The following is a 9,997-nucleotide window of genomic DNA, read 5'->3' as shown; positions in this document are numbered from 1 at the left end:
CCATGACCTCGTTGTCAGATCCTTTGGAGCCACACCTAGTGTGGGGTGTGTGCCTGTCCTTCTCATGCAGCGCTCCACCACCAGACTTAAACAAACAGATCTGTACGTTATACCATTTTTATTTTGCATTGTTTGTATGTATGTCTTTTATTATTACATCTTTTTATTGTTAAAGCACTGTACATTTTGTGTATATGAAATCTAACATTTGAGAATTTCCTTTGGCTCTAAATATTCCCACAATCCTGATGAGAGTAAATATTGCTGTAAGGGCCAGTTCACATGGAGTTAATGCGCCTGCATTCTGGCACGTGTCAGAATGTGAGCGCTCAAAACAGATCACATTCATTTCAATGGGTCATTACGGGCATATAACGTGCATAATTTTGCACGAGTAATTTTGCGGCCACAATTTTTTTTTTAATCGGATACTAAGTCGGGTATGCCGGACTTTGTGTCCGGTAAAATAAACGGTTTCGCCATGGAGAGCACAAAACACTCACAGGCACTCACGGCCAGACACTGTCTGCCAGGTTTTCGTCTTCTGTCGGCAAAAGAGGGAAACCTGAAAGCGGAGACCGGGGCGCAGAGGTGAACCCGCCGTTTGTGTCCGTTTTTGACTAATCCATTTTTTCCCCCTTCTTCATGCTGAGCAAACGCAGAAGGCAAAAAAAAAAAAAGGATTGCAAAACAGACACAAACTGATTTCTATCAGGGCTCGTTCACATCTGCGCTGGCACTCCGTACTTCAGGTTTCCGTTTCCTGCATAAAACAGAGCAGGAGACGGAAACCTGCAGGAGTCTTTCTCACCCATTCATTTGAATGGGTGAGAAAGCTGTCCAGCCGTGAGCGGCGGTGAGCGTTTTATGCTCTCCGCCGCGAAACCGGGTTTCATAATCCAGATACAGAGTCGGACATGCAGTACTCTGTGTCCGGATTAAAAAAAACGGTTTCGCGGCGGAGAGCATAAAACGCTCACCGCCGCTCACGGCCGGACCCGGTCTGAGCTTTCCGACTTCTGGCATGCAGAAGACGGAAACCGCTGAACGCAGGTGTGAACCTAGCATCAGTCTGTATTCCGTTTTCCATAGACCTCAATGTTAATAAAAACTGGAATCCTTATTTTTAGCATGTAGATTACTATTAAAACCCATTGAAATCAAAGGGTTTTAATCTGGACAGTTCAAAATCAGTTTTTGAAGATTTCAAAAACTGATTTCGAACAGTTTTGCCGAAAGCAGATGTGAACTGGGCCTGAGAAAAGCTCCATCAGAATCTCCCAATAATCTTTTAAATCTGTGAAATATTTTGAATTACTGATTTTTGCAACAAAATGATTTGTTCCTCGGATAACTGAGTGAATAAAAAGACTAATACAGACGATGAAACCTGACACAATGTTGTTGCTGCTCCAATAATGACTATAAATTCTTTTGTTGAATCCCATTGAAATTATTCATGAGAAAGCGGTGATTGGAAATATGACAAGAATTTGGCTCTTAGTATGGGCGACAGGTATCTGTAGACTACTTTGATTCTCCGTCCTGCAGTTTATTTCAAAGATTTATTTTCCAGTGCCAGTGTTTTACTTTGATGTGACGCTCTTAGTTGTTCCATATATTATTGGTCACCACAACATGCCATTATTGCCGGTAGTCAGGGTTTGATAACACGTACTGTGTGGAACTTCTCATGGGTAAAGGTGTGACTTGTGATGGTTCCACCTGGAATCCTCTTATGTCCATTTGGTAAGAATCGTGGGGAAATCTGGTTTCAGCACTCCATAAATGTGATCTTGCTGGCTGAAATGACTGTTGAGAAGCTGAATTTGCCATGACATCAATGTATGGATTGGGGACGACAAACACGTCTGACAAGGTCTGAAAAGAATAAACAATATTAGTAAATGTTTAAAGGAGTCTATCACCCATGCCATCCATTAAGCTATGGGAGCTACAGGGGGCATTCACTTTTCTAGTCATTGGCAAGTACACCCATCTATTGCTGGTGCCCGTCCCCTCTTCATTCACCATTCTTCATGTAGCTCAGCACTGAAATCTCGTGCTCCTGTGCTTAAAAGCGTATGCAAAATACAGGAGAGATTTCCGTGCTCAGCTACGTTGTTATCAGTGATGTGGGTGTGGTAGTGGCCTTTATTTGTTGTTTTTTTTGTTTGTTTTTACACATTGAGCATATATAAGGTCATAATAGACCTTGGAGGTGGTGGGGGGCTTTTAAACTTTTTTTTAATATATATTTCTTATTTCTCCTGGGGGGTAAAATGCAGCCTTACAGCTATTACTATTATCTGATCTAAGTCCTCTGAGACTAGGTCACATGACTGTGCGACCATTATGTATACAGTGATCAGGAAGGCAGAAAAGCTGGTTCCCCCTACGCCAAACAGCGGCACAATATGGGGTATTCCTGCCCCTGTGTACTGTTTAGGACAGGTGGAAAGAATTTAATAAACTAACGGAGTCCCCTCCCCCTCCCCTATAAGAGGCCAGAAAGACCTCCCCCCCCTCGTGTTTTTTTCTGTCCTGTGGACAGTGACAGGTGGGGGGGGAGAGCTTTCTGTCTCTCCCCTCCTAGTTTGCGTATTTTTACCTACCTGGGTGGTAGGTGTTGGGGAGAATAGGCGTCCTTTCTCTCCCTGCTGTGGGCGCACGGCGTCCTCTGCATTTCCTAGGAGCCCTTTGTCCGGCTCCCTGGGTGAAGTGGAACCTTTGTTCCACACCTTCATTTCCGGCGGAGGCTTCCGCCGGACTCACTCCGGCTCGGGCTGTCGCGCATGCGCCGTCCCGTCTTCAGGCTCGCGCGGCCGGCCCAAAATCTCGGGCAGACGAGCTTGTATCTGCTCGGGGGGGGGGGCATGGATCTGCTCCCCCCGGCTGCTATGACACCCCCCCCCTGGTTTTTCTCCTCTGGGGGGGGGGACCTGTATGGGGGGACTTGTATTGGGGGCGGGTGGAATTCAGAGGGGAGTCCCTCCCCTTCCTCCTCCTCCTCTCCGCCCCCTCTCTTATTTAAACAGGCAGGACCTTTTAGTCAGTGCTTGTCTGCAACCTGCATGCAAGCTCTGACTTCTCACAGTGTACTTGGGTTCTGTCTAAGCTCCCTGTTCACCTGCAAGGTTTGAAGGGCATGACTGATGTGGGGTGGGGGCACTGCTGTTGGGGGGAAAGGATTAATTTTGTCCTCCTTTCCTCTCCTAGATGTCATCTTCCTCCTCCACCCGGGAGTCCCCCAGGAAGAAAGCCACGTCCAAACGCTGACACCTGGCATGCAGAAAATGCGAAATCCCTCTACCCGACGGCTATGAGTACCAGTGCTGCCGCGGGTGCAGAGCCCCCCCGTCGGAAGAAACTTCTGTTCGGGACGTGGTGGGCTGGGTCAAGGAGTTCGTGGAGGACTCCATGAAGGAGATGAGAGCTTCCATCTCACAATTGGTTAAAAGACCGCGGCTGGAGTCTCCCCAGCTCTCCCAGCCCTCCCTCCCCCCTTTGGAGGAGTTGCAAATTATTGATGAGGTTTCTTCGGATGAGGAACCTGAGGAGCCTGTAAAGGCATTATTCCCGGTGGAGAAAATTCCCAAGCTCCTGAAGATCATACGGGCCAGAGATCCAAGTTCTGAGCCCACAGCGGAAAGCCCCACAGGATCCCTAAAATCCTTCAGGGCAGATCCGGAAATGACCAAAAGAATGGAAGCAGAGTGGAAGCGCCCAGAAAGAGCATTTAATGCCTCTAGAAGATTCAGGGCGTTGTTTCCAATTTCCGAGGCACAGCACAGCACCTGGGGTCTTCCGCCCAGAGTAGATATGGCAGTGGCCAAGCTGTCCAAATGCATAGCTGTACCTGCCGAGGATGGCTCCAATCTACAAGATCCTTTGGATCGTAGAACCGAGGGTTCCTTGAGACGGATCTACTCTGCCTCCTCGGCCCAGGCTTCGGTGGGCATAGCAGCTACGGAAGTGGTTACCAAGCTCCATTCCAGTGTAGCAGCCTTACACAGAGATACTGATGCTGGAGTCCACCGAGATGATTTACTGGGCTCCATCTCTGACATCGGGTTGATGGTAGATTTTTTGGCGGAGGCAGCATTCTACCAAGGCAAGCTGGCCGCCAGAGCAATGGCATTATCAACAGCGCTAGGCGTCCATTGTGGTTAAAACCTTGGCGTGTAGACAACGCCTCAAAATTTAACCTCTGCTCTCTTCCCTTTGAGCCGGGCAGGCTATTTGGTTCAGAATTGGACCGCATCATGGAAGGGCTCGCCGATTCCAAAGGGAAAAATCTCCCTCAACCCGCAGGAAGGGGACAACGGCCCTTTCGAGGCTATCGTCCATCCAGAGGAGCTACAAGAGGCCAGTTCCGCAGACACTCCGGTGACCAGGCAAGGAGCAGCGGTCGGGGCTCCTCCCAGGAAGCCAAGAAGGGTTTCTGACTATCCAGGCACTCCGCCCCGCGGGCCCGCGGTGGTAGGAGGTCGCTTTTCACTATTTTTTCCAGCTTGGTCTCAGCACATCAGAGACCCTTGGGTCCTTCAGATAGTACGTACTGGGTACAGAATAAGTTTTTCCAGCCACCCGCCAGACAAGTACGTGAGGACCCGCCCTCTTCAGGGCACAAAGCAACTTCATCTGGAAGAATCCGTACAGGAGTACGTGGACAAGGCTGCATTGGAACCGGTACCTACAAACGAACAGGGTCAGGGTGTTTATTCCCCTGTGTTCTTGGTCCCAAAATCTTCCGGAGGTTGGCGGATGATCATAGACCTCAGGTATCTAAACCAGTATATCTGCAGAGTCCGGTTCCGTATGGAGACCATCAGGTCAGTACTCCCCTTTCTGCAGCCAGGAGAGTTGTTCGTCACCCTAGACCTAAGGGACGCCTATCTCCATGTACCTATCTATGGCCCTCACAGAAGGTACCTCAGAATTGCTGTATACCTAAGCGGAAAGTTGTTTCATTTCCAATTCACGGCTCTCCCATTCGGTATATCCTCGGCCCCCCACACCTTCACCAAGGTAGTGGCCCCGGTCGTAGCCGCCCTGCGTCTCCAAGGGATATTCATTGTTCCTTATCTAGACGACTGGCTTTTAAAAGCTCAGTCAAGGGAGACTCTTGCCACACAGTTGGACATCACCGTGGCTTTCCTAACCAAGCTGGGCTGGCTAGTAAACTGGCAAAAGTCAGTGGTGGTTCCTTCCACTCAGATTCAATTTCTGGGGTTCAATTTAGATTCTCTCAGCATGATGATCTCCCTGCCCCCTCCTCGCAAGGAGAAGATTGGTCGAGCGGTAGATCACCTTACCCGAACCCGGAAGGTCACCATAAGGACGGCGATGAAGGTCCTAGGGCTCATGGCCGCGACCATCGAGGCAGTACCGTGGGCATTATGGCATATGCGCCCCCTACAGGCCGAGATCCTGAGAGAATGGAACCACAGTCCCTCGGGAATACAGAAGCCAATCCAGTTATCCATCAGGACCCGTCGATCACTGAATTGGTGGTCTTTTCTCAAGGACGGGAGGTCCACGGCCCAGACTTCCTGGACCCTGTTGACCACAGATGCCTCCCTCTCAGGCTGGGGAGCGCATCTGGGGGAGACCCTAGTCCAAGGAACTTGGAACCCGCTAGAAAGAGCCCACTCTTCCAACTGGCGCGAGCTGACGGCAATACATCGAGCACTCTTAGCCCTCGCCCCCAACCTGAGAGGAAAGGCTGTGAGAGTAAGGTCAGACAATCTGACTGCAGTACACTATATAAACAAGCAGGGAGGAACCAGATCCCCCTCGCTCATGGAAGTAACAGATCTGATCTTCAGCTGGGCAGAAGACAACATACCTCAACTGTCGGCTGTACACATCAGAGGTCATCTGAACATTCTAGCGGACCAGCTAAGCAGAGGCTTAGTGACGACAGGAGAATGGTCTTTGAACCCAGAGATATTTCTTCAACTTACCAAGAGATAGGGTCTCCCCGAGGTGGACCTGATGGCCACCCAATACAACGCCAAGGTGAAGGTATTCTGCTCCCTTTACCGGGAGGACAATCCCTTGGCGATCGATGCCCTGTCAATACCATGGAAATTCAAGCTGGCTTACATATTTCCTCCAATCCCGATGATCCCGAGGGTATTGGTGAAATTCAGGCAGGACCAGACTTCGGCAATTGTGATCATGCCGTTCTGGCCAAAAAGGGCATGGTTTACCCACCTCATGTCAATGAGTCGAGGGACCTACTGGAGGCTTCCACAAGTTCACAACCTGGTAACTCTAAATGGTCAGCTCTGCCAGGACCTGAACCGGTTCAACCTCACTGCCTGGAGGTTGACCGCACCGTATGTGGAGACAGAGGATTATCACAGGCCGTCTTAAGGACTTTGGCCAACTCCAGAGCGGACTCGACTAACCGAAGTTATCAGAGAATCTTTCGGGTGTTTCAGGACTGGTGCGGGGAAAAACAGATTGAGAGTCCCTCCACTGAGGCGGTCCTGGAATTCCTACAAGGTGGTCTGGAGAAGGGATTGACAACTGCCACCCTAAGGGTGCATGTCTCGGCGTTATCCGCTCACCTGGGAACACGTTTATCTCAGAATCCTCTGGTTAAGCAATTTCTGAAAGGGGCCTCTCGGCTCCGCCCTCCAATTCAGGCCCCAGTTCCACAGTGGGACTTAGCCTCGGTCCTACAGGGGCTATGTGATCCCCCCTTTGAGCCTTTGGATGAGGTGGACTTGAGATACCTCTCACTCAAGGTGACCTTTTTATTGGCTATCACATCTGCCAAGAGGGTCGGGGAATTACAGGCTCTGGCAGCCTCGGAACCTTATATTTTATTTTTTCCGGACAGGGTACAACTCAGATTTGTCCGTGGGTTCCTACCCAAGGTACCCACGCCGGGAAACATTAATCAGGTAATATCCCTACCAGCTTTTTTTCCGGCCCCATCCTCCGATTATGAAGAGAGGATGCACAGATTGGATCTGGTGAGAGCCTTGCGCACATATCTGGATCGGACAAGCGCTTTTCGCAGATCAGAGAATCTGCTTATAAACATCTTTGGTCACACCAAGGGTATTAAAGCTTCCAAAGTCACACTATCCAGATGGATAAGAGAGGCCATCTCTCTCTCTCTACAGGCTCAGGGGTTACCGGTCCCTGAGTTCTTGCGTGCCCATGCAACGAGGGCAGTGGCAGCCTCCTGGGCGGAGAGGCAGTCACTTTCAGTGGACCAAATATGCAGTGCGGCCTCCTGGAGCTCGCATTCCACGTTTGCAAAACATTACAGACTAGACTGGCGCACCTCTGAAGCGGTGGCATTTGGGCGTTCCGTCTTGTCTTCAGTCTGCCAGGATCACCCTCCCTAGCGGATAATTTACTTGCTAAATCCCCATATTGTGTCGCTGTTTGGCGTAGGGGGAACATGGGATTATGTAGATAATCTGTTTTCCCTTAGCCCAAACAGCAGCACAAGCTACCCTCCCTGAATGTATGGTAATGTGTTGGATTGCCTATAGAAATTATTATACTCTTTTGCTAACACGAGGGGGGGGGGGGGGGTGTTTCTGGCCTCTTATAGGGGAGGGGGAGGGGACTCCGTTAGTTTATTAAATTCTTTCCACCTGTCCTAAACAGTACACAGGGGCAGGAATACCCCATATTGTGCCGCTGTTTGGGCTAAGGGAAAACAGATTATCTACATAATCCCATGTTCTGCAGATTCATGATTTTTGTCCAGCTACTTAACATATATAACATCCTTGCAGTGATAACACTTAAGAGTATACACAGTAATGATGTCACTCATCTTAGAGTTATTTCTACATATAATTCTCATTGGCATGAAATACGTGATGTCTTGCAAAAATATTGAGCAGTTTTGATGGTGATATTGTCTCTTATTTTATGGAATTCCCTAGCATTACCTGGAGGTGATCTTGGAATCCTAAGGTAAGTTCACACAGAGATTTTTGGTCAGGGGAGCCACTGAGGAGCTCCACTCCACTAATCCGGAGCGGAGTGCGTGGCTGTGTACCGGCTTTCAGTCGCGGCTACCTGGTTTTTGGTCCGGAACCTGAGGCGGCCTCCATCTCAGGTTCCGGACCAAAAAACTCCGTCTGAACTTACCCTGAAGGGTGGACAGGGCCTAGTCCTGAGGAGGGTTTGTCTTCAGGCCGAATCGCGAGGCGAAACGGCCTGAAGAATGAGCATCTCGCTTCTTTTTTCCGGGAGCCGTTTCTTCCAACCTGATCAGCTCCCTTTGAAATCAAGGAGCCGCCATTTTGGTCAGGATTTTGAGGCGGATACGGCCTCAAAATCCTGACCAAAAATCTCCATGTGAACTTACTCTTAGGGATAAGTTGACCATTATATCTCTAAACCATTGAAGAACATTTTTTTTTTAGTAGAATTGGCCCTATAAAGGGGGCTTCTACCCATGTGGAAAATGTAATTAGTATGTGTTACTACATAGTTCAATATATTTCCATGACTCCTCAAGTATAAGAAATGTCAGAAAATTGCATGATATAACCTGCAGTACACAGGCAATGATCTATTATGCTACCTACCCATGTAATTGTATTTACATTAGCAGAGCCCTTAAAGGGCTTATGTAAATTGAAGACTTTTCCTAAATATATTGCTTTAGAAATGCTGCTGTGTTTTCCTGCTATATGAACTTATACCTCCCATTGTTTACACAGCGTTTCCATAAACATGGACCTGTGTGATAGGACAAGTGACGTCACTCACTTCTCTAAAGTCCATTCACACGGAGGAAAATGGCGCTTTATTTGGCGCTGAATTTTCAGTGATGAAAAAAAAAAAGCCTCCTATTGATTTCAATGGGTTCTGCTAGTTTTTTATTCCACTAGCGGAATTTTCTGCTAGCAGTATTTTCCACACTGATTTTTCCACGCTGAAAAAAAAGCCTCCCATTGATTTCATTGGGTTCTGCTAGCTGTTTTTTCCACTAGTGAAATTTTCCGCTAGTGGAAAAAAAAGCTAGAGGCACCCATTGAAGTCAATGGGAGGCTTTTTTTTTTTCAGCGCTGAAAATTCAGTGACAAATAAAGCGCCATTTTCTTCCGTGTGAATGAACCCTTAGGGCTAGTTCACACGGGGACATGGAGGAGGATTTTGACAGCGGAAACTACATCATAATCCTCTTCCATACAATGGAGCCCTATGTGAACAGCTAGCGTTTTTTTTTTCTGCTAGCTTTTTTTTCTGCTAGCAGGAAAAGAAGCGACATGACCTTTCTTCAGGCGTTTTCCGCCTGAAGAAAGCAATTGAAGTGAATGGGAGGCGAAAATCGCACGTTTTTTTCCGCCGCGAAAACGCGACGCGGTTTTTTCAGCCCATTCACTTTACAGGAGAGGAAAACAGCCTGGCTTTTTTTTTAAAGCTGTTTTTACCAAAAATAATTAGGAATTCTTAGGCTTCCTAATTAGGAAGCTTTTTTTCCAGTGCCAAAATAGATTTCCAAGATTTGGAAACAAGAATTGTAAAGTAACATCAGCTTCAACTCTACTTTGCTGTACAAAGGCAAGTGATCATTTTTTGAAGCTGTCAGCTATTGCAACTGGTGTAGGCTATCACACAGAGTCACAGTCCTTACAGTGAAGAAGCCTTGTCATCTTTGGAGGTTTATTATTTATTTATTAGGCTTACTTATATAGCGCCATCATATTCCACAGCGCTTTACAGATATTGTCAGTCACTGTCCCATATAGGGCTCACAATCTACATTCCCTATCAGTATGTCTTTGGGAGGAAACCAGAGTACCAGGAGGAAACCCACGCAAACACGAGGAAACCATATAAACTCCTTGCAGATGTTGCCCTTGGCAGGATTTGAACCTAGGACTCCAGCGCTGCAAGGCTGCAGTGCTAACCATTGAGCCACCTTGCAATTCCCTAATATAATGGCTTTTAAAACACATAAGGCAACACTTACCCATCAGTTGTGAGACATCATAGCAAAAAC

At 48.0% G+C, this 9,997-nt stretch overlaps 1 protein-coding gene across 1 annotated transcript in view; it reads right to left on the bottom strand.

Annotated features, from left to right (window-relative positions):
- Window positions 1-1,004: 1,004 nt before the first annotated feature.
- LOC142182744 (membrane-spanning 4-domains subfamily A member 4A-like) overlaps window positions 1,005-9,997 on the bottom strand; it is a 35,087-nt gene continuing 26,094 nt past the window's right edge. Inside the window, exon 7 of the mRNA XM_075257424.1 lies at window positions 1,005-1,881. Coding sequence (XP_075113525.1) covers window positions 1,645-1,881 — 237 coding nt within the window. The 3' untranslated portion in view covers window positions 1,005-1,644. The remainder of the gene's footprint in view (window positions 1,882-9,997) is intronic.

This window comes from Leptodactylus fuscus, chromosome 10 (genome assembly GCF_031893055.1).
Source record: "Leptodactylus fuscus isolate aLepFus1 chromosome 10, aLepFus1.hap2, whole genome shotgun sequence".
NCBI classification, from domain to species: Eukaryota; Metazoa; Chordata; class Amphibia; order Anura; family Leptodactylidae; genus Leptodactylus; species Leptodactylus fuscus.
Note: the sequence above shows the minus strand (reverse complement) of the source record. Positions and strands in the feature narration are given on the sequence as shown.